Source organism: Lates calcarifer, linkage group LG14 (genome assembly GCF_001640805.2).
Source record: "Lates calcarifer isolate ASB-BC8 linkage group LG14, TLL_Latcal_v3, whole genome shotgun sequence".
NCBI lineage: Eukaryota > Metazoa > Chordata > Actinopteri > Centropomidae > Lates > Lates calcarifer.
The window spans coordinates 10,548,020-10,572,103 of record NC_066846.1 but is presented as its reverse complement, the minus strand read 5'-3'; the positions used below and the strand labels follow the sequence as shown (position 1 = coordinate 10,572,103).

Genomic DNA, 24,084 nt, shown 5'->3' with positions numbered 1-24,084 from the left:
TTGAGTGATAGTGATTGTTGTAGTTTCCATCAATCTGTGTCTGTTATGCTGCTTTTGCTGCTTCCTCGTTGTCCTCTCTACTCCTGCATGTTGTCTTGTTATACACAGCACTGCCACCAGGTGTCACTATACACACTCTGTAGTCACAACCAACAGCAACAAGCTCAGATCCTTCATGAGTCATTTCTGGTCTCTGTAGCTCTTCCTCTGTCACCATGCTGCAGTTTTAACAGCTTAAAGACATTTGAAGACTTTTTGTAAGAACAGGTGATGTTTGTGTTTTTGAATTAGTTACTCTGAAGACAGTGCAGGTGGAATGTACTGTTTATACATTTTGCTGAATGGTGGAAAATACAGATGGTTTTTCAGTGGTAGTTTATTTAAATTTTCTTTCATGTATGAAACCACAGGCCATGTTAAACAATGGAAGCTGAAAATAATTTAGTGATGAAGGTATTTATCGTTTGGGTCAATTACTGTTGTTACTGATACTATTGTTTTCGCTAATCCAAAAATCCAACCATGTAACATATTATTCTTGATCTGTTCAGCTCAAGGACCTTGACAAAGGTGGTAAAATGAGAAACATGACATTAATACCAGATCATTGGTGAATGTTTCTGTTTAGAAAAACCCTAATTGTTCTTAAAAAACAAAAAAACAAAAAACAAATAAGCATCATTTTTACTTGGAACTGCAGTACTAAATATAAGGAAATAGGCCAATGTGTGCTGTCAGCCAGATGACGTATTTAATGCCTGGTTGACCACATGTACCAATAAGAGCAGAGGCGATAGTGGCGGTGTTCAAGCTGCAGAACAGGAACTTTTATGTCAAATGTTGTCTTATATATTGCCCTTCTACCTCCTTTAACATCACCACCAGTTGTTGTATTCAAAAACAACCTTAACTTGTTATATTGTCTGTTTATATACACTGCAGGTGAAATGTACTGTTTATACAGATGTTTTTTTTTTTTTTTTTCAGTTTTAATTATTTAAGTTTCCCTTCATGCATTTTTATCTCTGAGGTTTGCAAACCACAGGCCATGTTAAACAGTGGAATTTTAAAAACGTGACGAAGGTATTTATTGTTTTGGTCTCAGTCAATGATGATGCAGAAAATTTCAGTTCTAAAATGACTAATGTTATTGATACTGTTGTTCTCACTAATCCGTGAATCCAACCATGTAACATAATATTCCTCATGAATTCAGCCCAAAGAACTTGACAAAGTCTGTAAAATAGAAACATGACATTAATACCAGATCATTCTGTGGATCTGCTATCACAGCAACACATCTATATGTGTAAAGAGGAACTTTTTTTTTCACCCATGCTGATGAGCTGTCACTCTGCTTGTTTTCTGAATTTAACTAATCTGGGCAGGACTCTGGCTCTGTAGCAGAACTAACTGGTTAGAAGCATGAACGTCAACATTTCAAACTACATTCATGCTTCTGCAGAGTGAATGGGAGCTTTTATCCAGCACCTGTGTACATATCTGCTGTCCATATATAATTTCAACTGATGATATTGCAAATTTTCTGATTAACTAATTACATATTTTTAATTTAAATGTTTGACCACGACCATTTCAGCCGATGTATTTTTGCTGTGGGCAAAAATACTTGTACTTGTCACAGTACACTGTGGTTCAAACCACTCGAGTAGTCTGAGTTCAGTGTAAAACAGAAGGAAGAACAAATAGGCTATACTCAGAGGGAGAAGTTGATCTCATGTGAAATGTGACTTCTTCTCTAGCAGTCTTCTCTCTTTCTCTTTTTGATGAATTATCATTGGAAAGAAGAGGCCTGCAGGCAGACCGTAGTTTACTATTTAGGGCAAAGTCGAAACATTTCTCTTGCAGAGCAGAGTGACAGTGTCGGTGCTGGATGTGAAGATGGGGCACACTTTGCTCTGTGTGCTCTCATTATTCTGTGAGTACATCAGTCATTTTCCAATTCTGTGACTTTCAGAGGCAGAATCATGTTTTTATCAACACTGTAGCTTTGTAGATGTGAACATGGCTGATTTGTGTTGGACTGGACTAGTTACTTTGCACTTGCACAGTGCGTATGGTGAGATGTATATAACTGTTTTGTTTTATATATTTCATTTTAAAGAAGTTTGTTTGTGTTTCCTGCCTGTTAAGTAATTTTCAGGATATCATCTCAGAAAATTCTCTGTATCTTTATTTTAGCACTGAATACACTCCTCTACGGAAAAGCTCAAGGTGACCAATAATTTTTAAAATATACTTTCTACACTATATTTCATATTCATCTCCTATTTATTTGTCTTTCTATCTTATCATATAGGTAATATTTCAGGGTGGTATGGTGGTGCAGTGGGTTCAAACCCTGGTTCATCCAGGGCCCTTCTCTGTGGAGTTTGCATGTTTGCATGTTCTTCTCGTTGTTGTGTGGGTTCTCTGTGGGTACGTCTCTGGGTATGTGTGTTGAGACCCGGTGACTCTTAAGGATAAGCGATATAGATAACAGATGGATGGAATATTTTACTTCATGTGTCAGTGCAAATTATATATTGACTAGATGAGCCATTTAATAATGAGTGTGAAATGACATATTCTTCAGTTCAGTTTATGTTGGTGTTGATCTTACCTGGGCAGTGCTGTATACATGTTTATGTATGGAGACTAGATGTTACATTGACCCTGGAGGCAAACTGTATATTTACTGAAGAGTCTGTGACCTTCATACTGATGAGTTTTCTTCTCATGGATTCATCATCATCTTAACAGGACAGAGTAGAGACCCAGCAGAGGGCGCTGATGAGTCTGATGTGTTGATGATGATGGTTTCTAACGTTATATAACGTTTTACTCCTCAGTCCCTGTATGAAAGTATCTGTGTTTGTTAACTTAATATAGACAACATTTCAATCCATCAAAATGTTGTCTGTCTAAATAAATGAGTGGTTTAGAGTCAGTGTGTTAAACTTTTGTGTGATTTCATAAACATGTGGAAACAAAGAGGTTAAATTGGGTGAAATCAGAAAACTTCAACAAAACATTCTGCATGATTGAGACAAATGTTGGTGTCCACTGTGTTATGAAAAAAATGTAATTACATTTTTGATGGCACATCCATCATAATCATTCTCTTGTTTATTGTTTTTCTAACAGGACCCAAACCCACTCTAACAGCATCCAGCACAGTTATACCAGAAGGGGGCAGCATCATACTGACCTGCTTTGCAGAGAACTCTGTTGGTTTCAGATATGAGTTGTACAGACGTTCCTCAAACACCAATGAATATCAGCCCATTAAAGTTGATGAATCAGGACTAGTTTTCAGGATTTCACAGGGAGGCATTTACAGCTGCAGGGGAGGGAGACCAGGGACAGATTCTGTCACACGTTACAGTGAACCAGTCACCATTCAGGAAACTGGTGAGTTAATACATTTTCTGTGGAATAAAACAACATGGATTCCTTAGATTAGAACAGTGTCTGTAGTGTGGAGGAGATTAATTAGTGATGAAAAATGGAATAAATGACTTAAGCCCAGTACATCTTAATACTTCATCACAGCATGAATATAATATTTGTTGGACCCTTTAATTTATTTACAGACACAACAGAGGAGCTGAGGATCCTTTCTTAATGCTGCTCAGATTTATTCATTAACATCTGTGGCAAATTATCTGAACTGAACATTGATGATTATTATTTGAATTTCTGTTGAAAAGGAAAAGGTTTTGTCTCTTGATTTTATTCTTTTAGTTGCATTTATACTGAGTATTTTTGATGTCAACAGTTTCAAACAGGATCACTGTGACTCTACAACCCAACTGGTCTCAGATATTCAGTGGTGAGATGATCATTGTCACATGTGAGATCCAGGGAGGTGGAGACACTGGGTGGACGTATGAATGGGAAACAACCAGCTCAAACAATCCTCCATCACATGAATACAGGATCAACAGAGCTACTGTGTCTGACAGTGGAGACTACAGGTGCAGGGGTAAAAGTGACTATTCCATAACAGAGTGGAGTGATAAAGTGAGACTGACAGTATCACGTAAGTTGAAGCATCTTTCATTCAAACTGAAAATGTCATGTTTCTTAATGTTTTCATTTGTCTAAATCACTCATAAACAGTACCTAGTTAGTTAGTTATGTGGTAACTCCTGTGTTTCCTAAATTACTTATCAACCAGTGAGAGGTCTGTTGCAGTCAGTGTTTCAAGTCTGTTCATTGCTATGAGAAATTTATTTCTAACCATTTATTTATTTGTTTTATTTATTCATTTATTTGTTTTTGGTCCAATCTGAACAGCCAATAAACCCAGACCCACATTGACAACAGACAGGACAATTATACCAGCAGGGGGCAGAGTGACACTGACCTGCTCTGTGGACGGCTCTGCTGACTGGAAATACTCCTGGTTCAGACATATTTCACACCTTTCTCCAGCTGATCCAGTGATCACAGTCTCAGAGGAAGGTCTCTACCACTGCAGAGGTAGGAGAGAGGATTCATCGTTTTTCACAGAGGACAGCAATACAGTCCGCATTCAGAGAACTGGTGAGTTCAGTCATTTGTTTTGGAATAATATGATATGCATCATTCAAATCTATTGTCAGTAGAGTAAGTGTCATTTGGTGCCAACAGCCAAAAAGGAGAATTTTGATAGACAAATGGATATAAAGAAATGGTTCTTAATTCTTTGAGGACGACATAAAAAGACTCAAATTGATAGTCTCTCCTCAGGTTTTGTATAATAGCAAAGAGTTTCTCCTCAGGTTATGATGTTCTGACAAAAAGATGAAATCACAAAGCTCATTTATTCTTTGAATGATGGCGAATGGTAAAGCTGCTTTTCACTTTCCTCAGTTTTTAGTATGTCCTTAATACACCTTCATAATATTCAATTTTACTCACTGAAAAGTGTTTGAGTTTTGTTTTTATTCTTTTAGTTGTTTTATTTTGTGTATTTTTGATGTCAACAGTTTCAAACAGCATCACTGTGACTCTACAACCCAACTGGCCTCTGATATACAGAGGAGAGACGATCACTGTCAGATGTGAGATCCAGGGAGGTGGAGACACTGAGTGGATGTATGAATGGACACTAGCCAAGTTAAACACACCTCCATCACACAATGAATACAGGATCAACAGAGCTACTGAGTCTGACAGTGGAGACTACAGGTGTAAGGCTAGAAGTGAATATCTCCTAACAGAGTGGAGTGATAAAGTGAGACTGACAGTATCACGTAAGTTGAAGCATCTTTCATTCAAAGTGAAAATGTCATGTTTCTTAATGTTTTCATTTGTCTAAATGAAACAGGAAACATTTCTCCTCTAACAATAATGAAGTCTGTTACGAGCAGCTCAGAAACAAACTGTGGTTGTTTCCAGTGTGAGAACAGAGTAAGTGAAGAGGAGCTATGATACAGTGAAGTGTTGAAACTGAATCACTGACAGAGAAATGCTCAGTGAACATTAACCACACATGAACAGTACCTAGTTAGTTAGTTAGTGGTAACTCCTGTGTTTCCTAAATCACTGATCAACCAATGAGAGTCACGTGTCACATGCTGTTTGTAACTTTCATGTGATGGTTGTAGCTAAATGACTCAGTTCATGTTCAAACAGTGTGATTATAAGTGTTTTACAGTGGCAGACGTCTGTTAGAGTCAGTGTTTCAAGTTTAAAGATATTTTATTCCAGTCTTTTTCTTTTGTTTGTTTGGTTTTGTTTTTGTTCCAATCTGAACAGCCAACAAACCCAGCTCCACACTTAGAGCAGACACATCAATCATACCAGCAGGGGGCAGTGTGACACTGACCTGCTCTGTGATCAGATCTGCTGGTTGGACAGTTTTTAAGTGGTACAGACGATCCTCTGACTCTTCTGAAGCTCAGGTCATAAATGGTATTAGATCAGACCACATTATCAGGATTTCAGAAGGAGGCATCTACACATGCAGAGGAGGGAGAGGAAAACCAGAGTTCTTCACAGAAGAAAGCAAGAAAGTCACCATTCAGAAAACTGGTGAGTTCAGTCATTTGTTCTGCAATAAAACAACACACACTCTTTCAACATGTTTATCTGTTTATCAGTATGGCAGAAAAGAGACATTTTGATACCAACAGCAAAAAAGAACCAGAACCTGACTTTATGCCAGAACGTTAATCCATCTTCATGTTGTGCACAGATTCAAGACAAGAGTGGAAGATGCTACTTACTGCTCTGTGTTATTTAAAACATCTAGAAGAGCTTGTCTGCTTGTTACAGTAATTCTAAACCTTTTGTCATCCCTCAGTCCAACATGTTTTAACCAAGCAGCTTTGTCCTGTGTCAGTCTAGATTTGAAAATGTTTGAAGGGTTTTAGATTTTTTTATTGAATAGATCTCAGAGGGTGAGAGTCTCTGTTGTCAGGTGAGTGTATTTTCTCCTTTTAGCTCCCTTTGTCTCTATCGTATTATTTGTTCATGTCAGACTCGTTTTATTCTGTAAACATGGACAGAGGACAGAGGCCGGTTTAACATTGTCAAGCTTTCAGTTTTACATCCATCCATCATCAGGAGCAGATGTGGGTGTTAGGTAAGAACTCAGGCAGCTCATGAAAAAAATGCATTAATTTATACAGTAGAATAAAAACACAGACATTACTGCCCAAATTACATACTGGGACATCCTACTACAAAACCTACTTAAACAGCTCGTGACACATCAGACTAACTGATGTAACTGAGTCAGTCAGCTGGTATTTATTAGCTGTCATTTCCTAACACCTCTACCTGCTCCTGGTGATGGTTTTAAAGTCAAAGATCCTGTCATTTTTCTGTCGGTTATATCTTTCTATTAGAATTATAACTGGGTATTTTCTCACAGTTTCCAAAGAGGTCACTGTGACTCTACAACCCAACTGGCCTCTGATATACATCGATGAGACGATCACTGTCAGTTGTGAGATCCAGGGAGGTGGAGACACTGAGTGGACGTATGAATGGAGACCAGCCAAGTTAAACACACCTCCATCACATGAATACAGGATCAACAGAGCTACTGTGTCTGACAGTGGAGACTACAGGTGCAGGGGTAGAAAGGATTATTCCTTAACACAGTGGAGTAATGTCATCACATTGACTGTATCATGTAAGTTGGACGTCTTTTATCATCTATTAGAAATGAAATCTGTAATAACTGTCAGTGTTACCAGTCTGCTCAGAGTTTATGAGCAGTCATTTATGGAACAAGGTCATGAAGTAAAAACATTTTTCTATTTTAACCATTGACTTGTTTTGTTTTTCTCTGTGAACTGAGCAGCAGATAAACCTCAGGCCTCACTGAGAGCAGACAGGACAGTCAGACCAGCAGGGGGCAGTGTGACACTGACCTGCTCTGTGAACCCATCACCTGGTTGGAAATACTTCCTGTACAGAGACAATAAACTCTCTGAACCCCTGACCACACATGATGCTGCTTTTCAAACAACTGGAAGAACCAGTGTCTCACAGGAAGGACTCTACAGCTGCAGAGGAGGAAGAGGAGACCCAGTTTACTACACAGAATACAGTCACTCAGTTAGCATTGACATCACTGGTGAGTTTGACAACAAACACACAATGTAGAAGAAATCTACTGTGTATTCATGATGTAGCAGAAAAACAAAGAACAGCAAACTTTATGTCTGATGTTCATTTAACCTTCTGGCATGTTTCTGTTCTTATTGTAAATTGTTGAACATGAACAGTGTCAAACAGAGCTGTTGTGATTCTGCAACCCAACGTCTCTGAGATATACAGAGGAGAGACGATCACTGTCAGATGTGAGATCCAGGGAGGTGGAGACACTGAGTGGGAGTATAAATGGAAAACAACCACCTCATTCAAACCTTCAAATCAACATGAACACAGGATCAGTTCTGCTTCATCATCCCACAGTGGAGACTACAGGTGTAAGGGCAGAGTGAAAAGTTCACAACATAGAACAACAGAGTGGAGTTCTTCAGTCAGACTGACAGTGTATGACAGTAAGTCAGATCATATTTCATTTACACTGAAAATCTAAACAATTCATTCAAATGTTTGTGTTAGTTTATCCTGAGATTGTATCTGTTTGTATGTGTTATGTGTTTGGAGATAATGTATTGAGAGAAAAATGATTCCATGTCCAGAGACTAGACATCATAACATCTCTTCATTCTGAGGAAATCACTCTCCAACAGATAAACCTCGGCCTGTCCTCACTGTGTCTCCATCATGGCTGAGTCCTGGAGCCTCAGTAACTCTGAACTGTGAGGTTGAACATCCATCTGCAGGATGGAGGTTCTACTGGTATAAGACTGTTCCTGATCTGTCACACAACTACTACAGCTATAAGCTGTTACCTGGTAACAGCAGAGGGACTGAACAGGATTCCTACATCGTTCATGGTCAGACACACACAGCAGGATATGTGTGTAGAGCTGGAAGAGGAGATCCAGTGTTTTACACTGACAATAGTGAACCAAAGTTTGTCTGGTCTGGAGGTCAGTTTGTTGTTTCTGTCTTTTCTGTCAAGAAGCAAATATTAACTCATTATTTGAATTCAGCCATGTTTTTTTTATCTGTGACCAACATATCCTGAAAACAAATGTTCAAGTTGGTAAATATATTTTTACATTCATGGTCCCCAACTTTGTCTTGCTTTTGGATACTTGAGCTCATCTTTATACTCACTTGCCTTTACTCACCCAGCAGACAGGACAAGTGTAGTTGGAGACTTTATTCAGTGATGAGGCAGCTGCAGATTAAACAGTCTAAACCTGACAGAAAACAACAGGCTACATATCAGGTACAGACAAGGTAAACAAAGAGCTATAAAGCTCAGACAACTCAATTCAGGCAAATAAGAAGTAAAGAATGTTTTAGTAAGGCAGGTAAAAGTAGACAGTAGAAAAACTTCCATTAAAAACACCTCAGACCACTCAGCAGCATCATTTATTTCTCTGCTGTTGATCCATGTGCTCTGTATGATCCAAACCATTAAGGAATATTTATATTGTGCTGGTTTTAATTGTAATATCTCTGTGGTTGATTTGACTCCTCATTGTTGTTTTTCAGATCTTCATCCAGCAGCGTCTCTCACAGTGAATCCTGACAGAGTGCAGCACTTCACCTTTGACTCTGTCTCACTGAGCTGTGAGGGAAACTCTACTGAGTGGAGAGTGAAGAGGTTTCCTGAACATGGCTACCAGTCACACTGCTCTGACTGGAGGAGAATGACTGGATCCACATGTAACATCAATTCTACCTCACCCATTAATGCAGTGTACTGGTGTGAGTCTGGATCAGGAGAATTCAGCAATGCAGTCAACATCACTGTACAGAGTATGTTTTATTGGATTTTATTTTCATTTTGCTTTTTCTAGAACTTGAAGTATTTTCAACATCTCATGTGATTTAATATGTTATATATCAGAGCTGAGGTTTATAGACAAACAGTGGAGGTTTTGAGGGTTTGGTCCATTACTCTGCTACATGGTATCTTCAGTAAGTGTATGTGATGAAACTGTATGTGCATTATATGTGGTCTGTAGATTTAAAAAGGTTTAAATAGGTTCTACATTTTTTGTGTGTTTTGTAAAACTAAAACTAAACACTAGTATATTGATGGGTACATATTAAACATGGTCCCATTCTGTGTAGAGATAATGAACCACAGCTCAGCTTCTCATCTGTGGCTGTAACTAAACATCAGCTCATCATCATCACAGTCGCAGCTTTTCTCTTATTGTGTTTCCAGAGAGAGCACAGTCACATATTGTCCCTTATCATGATGAGGGTTTGGTTTAGTTCTTGTGAGTTTACAGGTGATATGAACTAAAGTTTTTATGTCAGTGATCAAAACAAGTCCTGTATCATTTATAGGACATTGTAGGAAGCTGTTGTTTCTTTGCTCAGAGGTTACTTGTAAGACACAGACAGTAGGTTGTAAGTAAACAAGGTCAAATGTCAGGTCTGATGATGATCCTGTAAAAAGAACAAGAACTGCAGAAGAATAAAAGCAGATGTGTAATCTCATCATTGTATGTCACCTCACTCTAAAGGTCTGATCTCTGACTGATAGTTAATATTCTCTGACTGTTTTACAGGTGATTATTATTATGGTATTATCCTGGTGAGCCCCGTCCATCCTGTGACTGAGGGAGAGTCTGTTAGTCTTGGCTGCAGATTCAGGACAGAAGAAAAACTTTCCAGTGTGTTTTTCTATCATGATGACAAACTCATCCAAAATGACACCAGACAGGAGCTGAATATCTCTGCAGTGTCAAAGTCAGATGAAGGTTTCTACAAGTGTCAGTGGTCAGGAAGAAAGTCAGCACAGAGCTGGATGTCAGTTAAAGGTGAGGACAAGTAAAACTATCTCTGCATTTTTGTGTAAACTGTGTAATAAAGAAAAATGATCAGATACTTAACTGAGTAAGAGTTCAACTGAGTATGTGAACAGAAATTTATATAGTGCACAGTGTGTTTATGTGTAGATGCTGCAGGGTAATGGTTTATTTGTTGTGACCTGACACTTATTTTTGGGAAAGAACATATATACAAATAAAGGTTATTAAACTTATTTATTAAGTTGCAGTGATGGAACCTAAAAGCTCTTCATCTCCTGTGCTGCTGATCGTTCTGCTGCTTTGTGGAATAGTATTGATTATTCTCCTGCTGCTGTGTTGCTGCAGAAAGTCAACAGGTGAGACACTGATTATTAAACAATCACTGATCAGTTCTGATGTCATGTGATGGAGCAGTGGTTCAGTTTAACACAAATCCTACTGTGCTTTTCACAGATCCATGTTGGAACAGGTTCGTACAGCACTCTCTCTTCTCTCATCTCCAGCTTAGAAACAGCATCACACTTTACACCTTCTTTTCTAAAGGTGTACATTTAACATTTTTTGCCAATTACTGCTACTACTGATTTATTTTTTAACTACATGTTTCAGGCTCACTCAGTCTCAAAGAGAGAATCAGGGCTCTGCTACAAACCAACCAGTCAACCATGATGCTAATCAACAACAAGTATATTCCTCTCTTCTCCACAGTCAGTTCAACATTCAGTTTCTGTGTTATTTAAAGTTTAAATCCCTATCACAGACACGAGGTGACTAATTAGACTTTGACCTGCAGGTGATGTTTGTGTCTATGAAACAATGAGAGTCTATGAAAACACTGGAGAAGGTACAGTAACTACTGTCACTAATATCCTGTTGAAACTGATCCAGAAACAGTTACATTGTAATTTTAATCAAAGATCTGTAACTGTAGAAAAGGAGGGTGTGTGTGTTTTTAACTGCTGTCATGTGATCATCAACAGGGCAATGTGATAAACCAGAGGGACGCTCTGTCTATACGAACGTGAATCCACGTTCAACCACAGGTACACACATTAACAATATCTACACAGGTAACAAATCAAAGAAAACACCAACAAAAACTTTCTCAATAAGGTGTCACCAGAGCAGCTTCAGTGTGTCTTGACGTTTATTCTACAAGTCTCTGAACTCTACTGGAGGGATGGATCACCATTCTTCCAAAAGATATTCCCTCATTTGGTTTGATGATGGTGGTGGAGACTGATGTCTGACACATTGGTCTAAAATCTCCTATAGGTGTTCAGTTGGGTTGTGATCTGGTGACTGTGAGGACCATATCAAATGATTCACATCATTTTCATACTCATCAAACCATTCAGTGACCCCTCATGTTCTGTTGATGGGAGTATTGTCATCCTGGAAGAGACCACTTCCATCAGGAGTGAGAGATAGAGAGATCCTTTAGAAGAATGGTGATCCATCACTTCAGTAGAGTTCAAGAGAAAACTGAAGATCACCTTTAATTTTGAATAAGATTCTCAATAATATTTTAAGATTAATTCTACTTTATCAGGCAAATGTTTGAAAAATATGTAAAGATTGAGCTCACAGTTGCATTTAATGTCCTTTTGTTCCAGGTCGATAAAGAGAAGCTCATGATGAACAAAGAATGGACAACAACATGAAAAACAAAATGTTTCAGCTGATATTTGACAGCAAGTACACAACTGCCATCCAAACATTAGACACAGTGTTTTGTGTAGTTGTGTAGCTGAACATATGAAGAAATCACATGACCTGGATTTAATTTCAGCATAAACAGAATGATGAGATTAATTGCTTTTGTATTCATGCTTATTATATATGTTTGTTGTAATTATGCAGCTGTAGGTTGAATGCCATAGGACAACATATATGTCTTCAGGGTTAAGTAGGCTACAGTTCTATTCACATGTTAACCAGAATAAATGCAGCTAGATGTCAGTAATTTTTGTAAACTTGTATTTGCTATTTTACCAAGGTTGAATAAGCATTATTGATAGATTCACTTCACTTCACCTCATACTATGTAAATATGAACAAGATAAACATCAGAGATGTGAAAACTGTTGAAGTTTATTTTTACAAATTAATATGATTGGTTTAGAATGGTAATGGATCTTTTTTACATTATACTGTATCTTTTTTTTTTATCTCATCTGTTTTTTTCTGCTAATAGTAATCAGTGTGTAAATAAATCTAAAATATGAACTGAACAAACATATTTTGAGATTTTTTTTTAGAACAAATGTTGACTAGTGCAGCTTTTCTAGTCCACATCTTAATCTAGGTGAGAAAGGTCAGAGATGGACCTCAGAAATGAATAACTAATGGAGCAGGTCATGATACCTGCTAACAAGCTAACATTAGCATGCTTGCTGAGCTTCCTGTTGTTTATTTATTCTCATAAAGATGTAGATCAACAGTGAGTTCTTCTGGAGCAGCAGATTTTATTGCAGGTGCAGCACACTGTATTTGAGTGATAGTGATTGTTGTAGCTTCCATCAATCTGTGTCTGTTATGCTGCTTTTGCTGCTTCCTCGTTGTCCTCTCTACCTCCTGCATGTTGTCTTGTTATACACAGCACTGCCACCAGGTGTCACTATACACACTCTGTAGTCACAACCAACAGCAACAAGCTCAGATCCCTCGTGAGTCATTTCTGGTCTGTAGCTCTTCCTCTGTCATCAGTTTTTAGTTTTAATCGTTTTTATTATTTGATTTAATTTTCCCTTCATGCATTTTTATTCCTGAGACTACTGTAGCAGTGGACAGGTGTAACTGCAAATATCTTTCATCCATTTGATAGGTTTGCAAACCACAGGCCATGTTAAACACTGGAAGGTGAAAATAATTTAGTAGTGAAGGCAGTCATTGTTTGGTTCTAAGTCAAGGATCTTTTTCTTATTTAACTGCATAGCATCAGATTGTCTCAATGAGCATCAGTTTTACTTGGAGCTGCAGCACTAGAAAAAGTCCTTAGTTCAGTGTGTCCTGTCAGCCAGGTGACGTGTTTCACACCTAGTTGACCACATGTCCCACACAGAGCAGAGGCGATGGGGGTGTTGAAGATGCAGAACAGAGCAGGAACTTTTATGCCAAATGTTTTCCCTTATATTTCAGACTGAGAAATAAATATTGACCTTTTACATCCTGAACGTCACCACCAGTCATTATTGCATTCAAAAATATTCAGTTACAAATACTGTGCTTTTATTGTTTTAACATCATCTGTATATGTATTGCACTTGACCACATTGCACATCCTGTACGGTATATGACCTTTTTTCTACTTATGAACACATTAGTGTGAACATGGTGATGACACTGACTAATTCCTGTCACTTTGTTTGTTTCTTCATAGGCCCCAGTTGCCAAATAATCTTTATAGCAACAGGAGCAAAACATAGTTATCTAGTAAATATATGTGAAGATATGCAGCAACAAATGCAGATGACATTACAAACATCTCAAGGTTGCAGCTCCCAGGCCACATAAAGTACCCGATTTTCATAGTCTGTATGCAACTGTACTGGTCCAACAGAAAAATAATTGACCTCAGGATCCAAGTGACTGTTTTATTCTTCAGGATTCAGATTTGAAGGCATGGATCCCTTCTTTAGTCTGTTATTATACATGGAGTGGTGAGTCTGAGTCTGTATTACCCTGCCTTGCTGAAAGTGAAACAATGCTGTGTTTCTCTGGTTCTCACACATTAGGTGAGACAGACTAGGATGCTTCTGAACCACAAAACCACCAAGCACCCCTAGCCTAGCCTGGTGTTAATGTCAAATTCGAGTCATTAATGCTTGCCTGCAGAGCAGCTTCTGAGTTTACTTGAACCTAATCATACAGGCTTATGCTCATTCTCGGCCACTTCGTCCCTCAAAAGATCATTGTCCAACACTGCCATCCCTGCACACAAGGAAATCACAGTGCAGGCTGTTCTCATTTGTACTTCCCTCATGGTGGAACTAGCTCCAAAATGCTATGAGAGCAGGGGCGTCCTTCTTTATTCAGTACGTAGCTTTTTCTTCTCCGTGCACTGAGGCTTTACTGTTGTCTCTTACTTCTGAGTCATTTTGGATAAAAGTGTCAAATGGCTAAATGTAAATCTACCAACTGCAGCTCAAAATCTTTCTCTGGCTGTTCCCAGGCAACATTTGAAAGTTGTGTTTCATAATTAAAAACTCAGTTGGACTTGAGAGCAAATCTCCAGATGTGCATGTCTTTTCAGATTTGCGTGTTTTTCTGAACATGTGGTCTTTTGCACAGAATCACCTGCAGGTTCAGAAACACCCACTAATAGTTCTGTTGACTTCAGTTTGCTCCACTTCTATACCACACTGTATCTACTATAGATTGATCATTCCACCACCAAGTAAGACACAAAGTGACCACATTTTATATGAAATCCACGATGAAGAGTATTAAGCACACGGGTACATAATGTACTGTACATGCCTACACTATAATGATACATACATAACAACTGTAGATACACACAACACACACCTCATGACAATACAGGCACTGTGGATAAAAGAGCAGAGGGCCACACATAAACCTTTGCACACGAGTCAAGTTAATATATTTTTTCAGTGGGCAGGAAGTGTAAGCACGTCAAAGTGTGCTGTGGTCAAAGCCACTGCAGTGGTATGAGTTTGGTGTAAAACGGAAGAAAGAACAGGTGGGTTATACTTAGAGGGAGGGTGATCTCAGAAATTCTGATTTATATAAAATGTAACTTCTTCTTCTGTAAAGATCGTCTCTCTTTCTGTTTTTGCTCTGTTATTATTGGTGTGAAGTCGAAACATTTCTCAGCAGCGGAGCAGCAGAGTGACAGTGACAGTGTCAGTGCTGGATGTGAAGATGGGGCACACTTTGCTCTGTGTGCTCTCATTATTCTGTGAGTACATCAGTCATTTTCCAATTCTGTGACTTTCAGAGGCAGTTAGCAATTAGCAGTTTACAGAATACCACCTCAGAAATGTGTTGATAACCAACAGCTGCCTCTGATCAAACTGCTTTTTAAATGTCTTAGTTTATTATGATTTTGACTCTGTCAGATTGACCATGTCTGATGAGGTTTCAATCTTTATTTCAGTGCTGAACACACTCCTCTACGGAAACGCTCAAGGTGACCGATCGCTTTATTTCCTCATTTATATATTATATATCATCTAATATTTATAACTGAATATATCACTGCTAATCACATCCTCTTTGTGTTTATATTTGATCATATATGTAATTTGATATAGATTACTCATTTAATAATGAGTGTGAAATGACATATTCTTCAGTTCAGTTTATGTTGGTGTTGATCTTACCTGGGTAGTGCTGTATACATGTTTATGTATGGAGACTAGATGTTACATTGACCCTGGAGGCAAACTGTATATTTACTGAAGAGTCTGTGACCTTCATAAAGACAATTATTTTTTTCTAACTTTAACAGTACCTCAGGCCACTCTGACAGCAGACAGGACAGTTATACCAGCTGGGGGAAGCGTCACACTGACCTGCTCTGTGAAGGACTCTGCTGGTTTAAAATATGACTGGTTCAGACGTACCTCAAACACTTCTGAACCTCAGCTTGTTAAAGTTAATGGATCAGACACAGTTTTCAATATTTCACAAGGAGGCATTTATACATGCTATGGATGGAGACTTGGGACAGATTTCGTCACACTTGTAAGTGAATCAGTCACCATTCAGGAAACTGGTGAGTTAATACATTTTCTCTGGAATAAAACAACATGGATACTTTAAATAATAAAACAGTGTCTGAAGTGTGGAGGAGATGAAATGAATAAATGACTCAGGCCCAGTACCTCTTACCTCCTTGTAAAATAAAGTTAGAAAACAATCAGTCACTTCATCACAACATGAATGTAATATCTGTTGGACTCTAGATTGAATATCACTCATTTGCATATTTAAATGAAAATGGCTTTGTCTTCTTTAAATCTACATTTTAAATTTGAGGAATAGATTTTCTTACTGTTGAATTTCAGATTCTCTCTTTATGATTGTCTGACAAAAAGACAAAATGATTAAGCTCCTTTATTCCTTGAACAATAGCTACCGTTAAAGCTGCTTGTCACTTTTCCCACTTTTAAGAAGTTTTTAAAGAATTTACACAATATGTTTTTATTTTAATCACTAATTTTGCTAATCTTTTCATTGTCTCTGGATTTTATTGTTATAGTTGTTTTCTTACTGGGTATTTTTGATGTCAACAGTTTCAAACAGGATCACTGTGATTCTACAACCCAACTGGCCTCTGATATACAGTGGAGAGACGATCACTGTCAGATGTGAGATCCAGGGAGGTGGAGACACTGGGTGGACATATGAATGGAGACCAGCCAAGTTAAACAATCCTCCATCACACAATGAATACAGGATCAACAGAGCTACTGAGTCTGACAGTGGAGACTACAGGTGTAAGGCTAGAAGTGAATATTTCCTAACAGAGTGGAGTGATAAAGTGAGACTGACAGTATCACGTAAGTTGAAGCATCTTTCATTCAAAGTGAAAATGTCATGTTTCTTAATGTTTTCATTTGTCTAAATGAAACAGGAAACATTTCTCCTCTAACAATAATGAAGTCTGTTACGAGCAACTCAGAAACAAACTGTGGTTGTTTCCAGTGTGAGAACAGAGTAAGTGAAGAGGAGCTATGATACAGTGAAGTGTTGAAACTGAATCACTGACAGAGAAATGCTCAGTGAACACTAACCACACATGAACAGTACCTAGTTAGTTAGTTAGTGGTAACTCCTGTGTTTCCTAAATCACTGATCAACCAATGAGAGTCATGTGTCACATGCTGTTTGTAACTTTCATGTGATGGTTGTAGCTAAATGACTCAGTTCATGTTCAAACAGTGTGATTATAAGTGTTTTACAGTGGCAGACGTCTGTTACAGTGTTTTTGTTTGTTAAGAGGTAAAAATATTTCTCTATGGGAATTTTTATTCCAGTCTTTATTCCAATCTGATTGTTTTGTTTTCATTCCAATCTGACCAACCAATAAACTCAAGTTCAAACTGATTGCAGACATAAATGAGAATTTTGTGTGGCCATTATACAATTACAGTTAATTAATATTTTATTTATTATTACCTGTTTTCAGTTACTTAAATTGACCTAACTCTGAGGCAGAAATTAACTTTTTGTCTTGTCTCTTGTTATAAACTGAACAGCACGTAAACCAGAGGCTCAGTTGACTGCTGACAAAACAGCTTTTCCAGCAGGGGGCAGTGTGACACTGACCTGCTCTGTGAACCCATCACCTGGTTGGAAATACTTCCTGTACAGAGACAATAAACTCTCTGAACCCCTGACCACACATGATGCTGCTTTTCAAACAACTGGAAGAACCAGTGTCTCACAGGAAGGACTCTACAGATGCAGAGGAGGAAGAGGAGACCCAGTTTACTACACAGAGTACAGTCACTCAGTTAGCATTGACATCACTGGTGAGTTTGACAACAAACACACAATGTAGAAGAAATCTACTGTGTATTCATGATGTAGCAGAAAAACAAAGAACAGCAAACTTTATGTCTGATGTTCATTTAACCTTCTGGCATGTTTCTGTTCTCATTGTAAATTGTTGAACATGAACAGTGTCAAACAGAGCTGTTGTGATTCTGCAACCCAACTGGTCTGAGATATACAGAGGAGAGACGATCACTGTCAGATGTGAGATCCAGGGAGGTGGAGACACTGAGTGGGAGTATAAATGGAAAACAACCACCTCATTCAAACCTTCAAATCAACATGAACACAGGATCAGTCCTGCTTCATCATCCCACAGTGGAGACTACAGGTGTAAGGGCAGAGTGAAAAGTTCACAACATAGAACAACAGAGTGGAGTTCTTCAGTCAGACTGACAGTGTATGACAGTAAGTCAGATCATATTTCATTTACACTGAAAATCTAAACAATTCATTCAAATGTTTTTGTTAGTTTATCCTGAGATTGTATCTGTTTGTATGTGTTATGTGTTTGGAGATAATGTATTGAGAGAAAAATGATTCCATGTCCAGAGACTAGACATCATAACATCTCTTCATTCTGAGGAAATCACTCTCCAACAGATAAACCTCGGCCTGTCCTCACTGTGTCTCCATCATGGCTGAGTCCTGGAGCCTCAGTAACTCTGAACTGTGAGGTTGAACATCCATCTGCAGGATGGAGGTTCTACTGGTATAAGACTGTTCCTGATCTGTCACACAACTCCTACAGCTATAAGCTGTTACCTGGTAACAGCAGAGGGACTGAACAGGATTCCTACATCGTTCATGGTCAGACACACACAGCAGGATATGTGTGTAAGTCTAGAAGAGGAGATCCAGTGTTTTACACTGACAATAGTGAACCAAAGTTTGTCTGGTCTGGAGGTCAGTTTGTTTTTCTTTCTATCAAAGAGACATGTTAAGTCATTACCTGAATTCATCCAACTGACCAACATATCCTGAAAACAATGTCTATGTTGTACATCCATGGTCCACAGTAAAATGTATTGTGTCAATATGGATGTCGATCCATATGTTCTGTATGTTCCAGACACTGAATGTTGTTTATTTATATTGTGCTCTTTTTAATTGTAATACCTCTGTGGTTGATTTGACTCCTCATTGTTGTTTTTCAGATCTTCATCCAGCAGCGTCTCTCACAGTGAATCCTGACAGAGTGCAGCACTTCACCTCTGACTCTGTCTCACTGAGCTGTGAGGGAAACTCTACTGAGTGGAGAGTGAAGAGGTTTAATGAACATGGCTACCAGTCACACTGCTCTTACTGGGGGAGAATGACTGGATCCACATGTAACATCCACCTTCACTGGCATAATGATGCAGTGTACTGGTGTGAGTCTGGATCAGGAGAATTCAGCAATGCAGTCAACATCACTGTACAGAGTATGTTTTGTTGGATTTATTGTGATTCATATTGATTGAATTGAGTTATATTCATACACAGTGGAGTTTTTGAGAAGTGCTCAGTTAGTCTTCATCACAGTTTAAGCAGTATAATAGTCTGTGTCGCAGGTATTTCACTGCATCTTGTCACAAAATGCATTCATTCACAGTTTTTCCTTTCATTCATTCATTAGTGACAATGTTGTTTTTAAACTTATCTCTATGTCTATACAGTATACACTTCAATAAAAGCATTCATTATTATTTAATAAGCAGTCAGCTCTTCAATCACTCTCCAACAGATAAACCTCGGCCTGTCCTCACTGTGTCTCCATCATGGCTGAGTCCTGGAGCCTCAGTAACTCTGAACTGTGAGGTTGAACATCCATCTGCAGGATGGAGGTTCTACTGGTATAAGACTGTTCCTGATCTGTCACACAACTCCTACAGCTATAAGCTGTTACCTGGTAACAGCAGAGGGACTGAACAGGATTCCTACATCGTTCATGGTCAGACACACACAGCAGGATATGTGTGTAGAGCTGGAAGAGGAGATCCAGTGTTTTACACTGAGAATAGTGAACCAAAGTTTGTCTGGTCTGGAGGTGAGTTTGTTTTTCTTTCTATCAAAGAGACATGTTAAGTCATTACCTGAATTCATCCATGTTTTTATCTGTGACCAACATATCCTGAAAACAAATGTCTGTGTTGTACATCCATGGTCCACAGTAAAATGTATTGTGTCAATATGGATGTCGATCCATATGTTCTGTATGTTCCAGACACTGAATGTTGTTTATTTATATTGTGCTCTTTTTAATTGTAATATCTCTGTGGTTGATTTGACTCCTCATTGTTGTTTTTCAGATCTTCATCCAGCAGCGTCTCTCACAGTGAATCCTGACAGAGTGCAGCACTTCACCTCTGACTCTGTCTCACTGAGCTGTGAGGGAAACTCTGCTGAGTGGAGAGTGAAGAGGTTTCCTGAACATGGCTACCAGTCAGACTGCTCTTACTGGAGGACAATGACTGGATCCACATGTAATGTGGGGCTTTACTGGTATGATACTGCAGTGTACTGGTGTGAGTCTGGATCAGGAGAATTCAGCAACGCAGTCAACATCACTGTACAGAGTATGTTTTATTGGTATTTTTTCTTCATTTTTTCAAGTATTTTCAACATCTCATGTGATTTAATATATTATATCTTAAGTAACATGTGTATACAGTGGAGATTTTGAGAGTTTGGTCCATCACTCTGCTACACAGCATCGTCAGAAACTATATGACAAAACAGACAATTTCCTCTATGGTTTGTAGATTTCAAATAAATAGATTTGTATTTAATGAATGAAATTAAATGTTGATGTTCAGTCTTCATCACACTTTGGCAACATAATAATCTTAGTGACAGGTCTAACATCACCCTGACACCTCACAAAAAAAAGGGTCTAACTTTGAACATTGCAAAATAATAAAAGCATAAGTGTAATCTCATCAGTGTATCTCACTTTATTCTTAGGGTCTGATCTCTGACTGTTTTACAGATGATTATCATTATGGTATTATCCTGGTGAGCCCCGTCCATCCTGTGACTGAGGGAGAGTCTGTTAGTCTTGGCTGCAGATTCAGGACTGAAGAAAAACTTTCCAGTGTGTTTTTCTATCACAATGACAAACTCATCCAAAATGACACCAGACAGGAGCTGAATATCTCTGCAGTGTCAAAGTCAGATGAAGGTTTCTACAAGTGTCAGTGCTCAGAAAGAAAGTCAGCACAGAGCTGGATGTCAGTTAAAGGTGAGGACAAGTAAAACTATCTCTGCATTTTCTTCTTTGTAAACTGTGTTGCTGTCTAAGAAAACTGATCAAATACTTGAACTTATTTTGAGTATCAGTGGACACATTTACACATTTTATGTACTCTTTACATGTCTATCATATCTATTGTATGTGAACAGGGATTTATATAATGTACAGTGTGTTAATGTATAGATGCTGCAGGTGCATGGTTTATTTGTTGTGACCTGACACTCATTTTTGTAAAATCACTTTGCTGAAGTTTAAAATCCATAAAGAAAGGTTATTAAACTTATTTATTAAGTTGCAGTGATGGAACCTAAAAGCTCTTCATCTCCTGTGCTGCTGATCGTTCTGCTGCTTTGTGGAATAGTATTGATTATTCTCCTGCTGCTGTGTTGCTGCAGAAAGTCAACAGGTGAGACACTGATTATTAAACAATCACTGATCAGTTCTGATGTCATGTGATGGAGCAGTGGTTCAGTTTAACACAAATCCTACTGTGCTTTTCACAGATCCATGTTGGAACAGGTTCGTACAGCACTCTCTCTTCTCTCATCTCCAGCTTAGAAACAGCATCACACTTTACACCTTCTTTTCTAAAGGTGTACATTAACTTTTTTTGTTAATTACTACTAATACTAATTTATTTTTTAAACTACATGTTTCAGGCTCACCCAGTCTCAAAGAGAGAATAAAGCTACAGATAAAACTGTCAGCCAGGATGATAATCAACAGCAAACATATTCCTCTCTTCTGCAGGGTCAGTTTTTCATCTACCTTTCAATGTTTTCATAACTTTTTCTGATACTTTCTACTCAAGAGAGATCAGGAAATACTTTCATCCATTCACATCCAGTTCTCCAAGACTCTACTCTTTCCCTCTGCTGCTGGAATTAAACCACACCATCAGTAATTTGACTTTGTTTTGATTTTTCACTGACCTGTAGGTGACGTTCATGTCTATGAGTCAATCAGAGACTCTGAAAACACTGGAGAAGGTACAGTATAAACTTTGCTTTTTCTAACCTTCTTATATATTCATATCCATTTGTTACATTTTACAATAGTAACATTATACCCTGTGTTGTGGGTTTAACACCAGTGAATCAAGATTTAACATGGTGCAGGAATATTAGAACGCTGTCACAGACATATAGGGACCAATTTGACTTTGTTTTGATTTTCACTGACCTGTAGGTGACTATCGAGTCTATGAAACAATCAGAGGCTCTGAAAACACTGGAGAAGGTATTTATGAAGAAGGTATGTATTTAAATTGGAAGTTTTTTTTTTGAATGAAGAAGTAGATATATTAAGGACTGCAGAGGCAGAAGGAGGTGGTTGGGTGGACGAAGGGTGTACAGAACACACAACTGTCGCAACAAAGATTATGGTTCACCTCTGTGGTGAGGTTTAGGCAATAACAGCGCTTTGGTTAAAGTCTGGGGAAAGATTGTGTTTTTATGTGGTGTCTGAAGTCAATGTGAACTTTTACTGCATTAATCCAGACCATATTCTTTCACTAACCTTAACCAAGTGCCATGTGTGCCTAAACATAAGTTTAGATTTTACTGTCACAAAAAAGGACACCTCCCGTCATGTACTTGAATCAATAAGAGTATCACACAAAAAACCACCTCCATGTATGAAATCAATAGTATACATTTCATGTTTCTCTCACTAACTGCTTTTTACTCAGGATAACGTTATTGGCACATCCTGATAAATTATTTTGAATGAATGTGTTGTTTGCTGGAGGCTATACTGCATGTAATCTGTATTTATCACTTGCTGTGATATTTAAGATCTAGTTTTAATTTTTGATTGTATTCTTTGTCATTATTTGCCTGATTACACTCTGTATCATGTTTGTTTAAAATAATATAAATGATGTGCTGTAGAATGTCAGATGGGATGTCTCAGTTTTCCAACTGTTAATTTCTGATTTTGTTCCAGGTCCATAAAGAGATGAACATCATGGACGACATGAGAAAACCATATTCATGTATTGGCACTGACATGGCAGTGACGGCTTTAGAGAGATTGAACAGCAAATATAATGTGTGTGTGTGTGTGTATTTACTTCAAATGGTTATGAATACTTTTATTTTTTTAGGTTTGTCTTCACATACAGTATCACTGTACACATGTATGTTTTAAGCCCATTTAAATGGTATTCCTGCACACTCTTGCAGTTATGGGTGGGGGGTTAGGGTAGGGCTGTTGATTGTGACTACAGAGTGTATATAGTGACACATGGTGGCAGTGCTGTGTATAACAAGACAAAATTTGAAAATACACCTGTGATTATTCAGCTGACTTTATTACAACCCATCTGCTGTTAGTTACAAAATGAAGAGCTAAAAACAGAAATACATAATAATATAAAATAGAATAGAAATATATAATATAAATTACCATCATACAACAATGTGAAGTCTCTCAGCTTATAAAAGTCAACTTCTACAAAGTTGCCACAATGCTGATGTTTATCTTATTCATATTATTGTAAAATAACAAGTACATCTTTCATATGTTCTTCTACAAAACTGCAAAAAATATTGTGTGTGGCAGTAGTTGTATAAATGATGCCAAACGTGTTTTAAGTCAAATGTTGTTTTTCATGTTGTTGTCATGCCTCTCTTGCTTTGTCGACGATGCACCTCTCTTTATGGACCTGAAACAAAATGACAATAACCACAAATGAAAAATATGTAAATGATACACTAACTCTATAACATTATCAAAGCTGTTTACAGTTTTACTGAATGCATTTATAATTTGAGAATCTGAAACACCAAAAATTATTGGTTCATTGGTTTTAGTTATATCACCTTCTCTGTAAATGAGTAGGTAGATAAATAGCCAACAGCTAATATTTGTACCTGTAGCAGAATCTGGATTCACATTACAGTAGTCAGACCTCTCCTTTGGATCATCTCTGTTTCCTGTAAAGATCATACAGGCTGTTAT

General features: G+C 37.9%; 1 protein-coding gene across 1 annotated transcript; it reads left to right on the top strand.

Moving 5' to 3' along the window:
• The first annotated feature begins 1,737 nt into the window (after positions 1–1,737).
• LOC108890821 (obscurin) lies at positions 1,738–23,711 on the top strand. The gene is made up of 21 exons (XM_051075749.1): positions 1,738–1,939; positions 2,203–2,235; positions 3,148–3,414; positions 3,782–4,045; positions 4,303–4,551; positions 4,977–5,243; positions 5,749–6,091; positions 6,843–7,132; positions 7,304–7,579; positions 7,731–8,009; positions 8,205–8,507; positions 19,043–19,309; positions 19,612–19,914; positions 20,177–20,443; positions 20,857–21,108; positions 21,413–21,526; positions 21,624–21,639; positions 21,780–21,871; positions 22,059–22,109; positions 22,309–22,374; positions 23,068–23,711. Exons 1-21 carry the CDS (start codon positions 1,903–1,905, stop codon positions 23,073–23,075), a joined length of 4,044 nt encoding a protein of 1,347 aa, XP_050931706.1. The 5' UTR covers positions 1,738–1,902; the 3' UTR covers positions 23,076–23,711.
• The last annotated feature ends 373 nt before the right edge of the window (positions 23,712–24,084 follow it).

Coding starts and splice junctions, on each gene's coding strand:
- LOC108890821 (XM_051075749.1), top strand. CDS start 1,903: ATGGGGCACACTTTGCTCTGTGTGCTCTCATTATTCT. Junction 21,872..22,058: donor ATATTCCTCTCTTCTGCAGG/GTCAGTTTTTCA, acceptor ACTGACCTGTAG/GTGACGTTCATGTCTATGAG. Junction 22,110..22,308: donor CTCTGAAAACACTGGAGAAG/GTACAGTATAAA, acceptor ACTGACCTGTAG/GTGACTATCGAGTCTATGAA.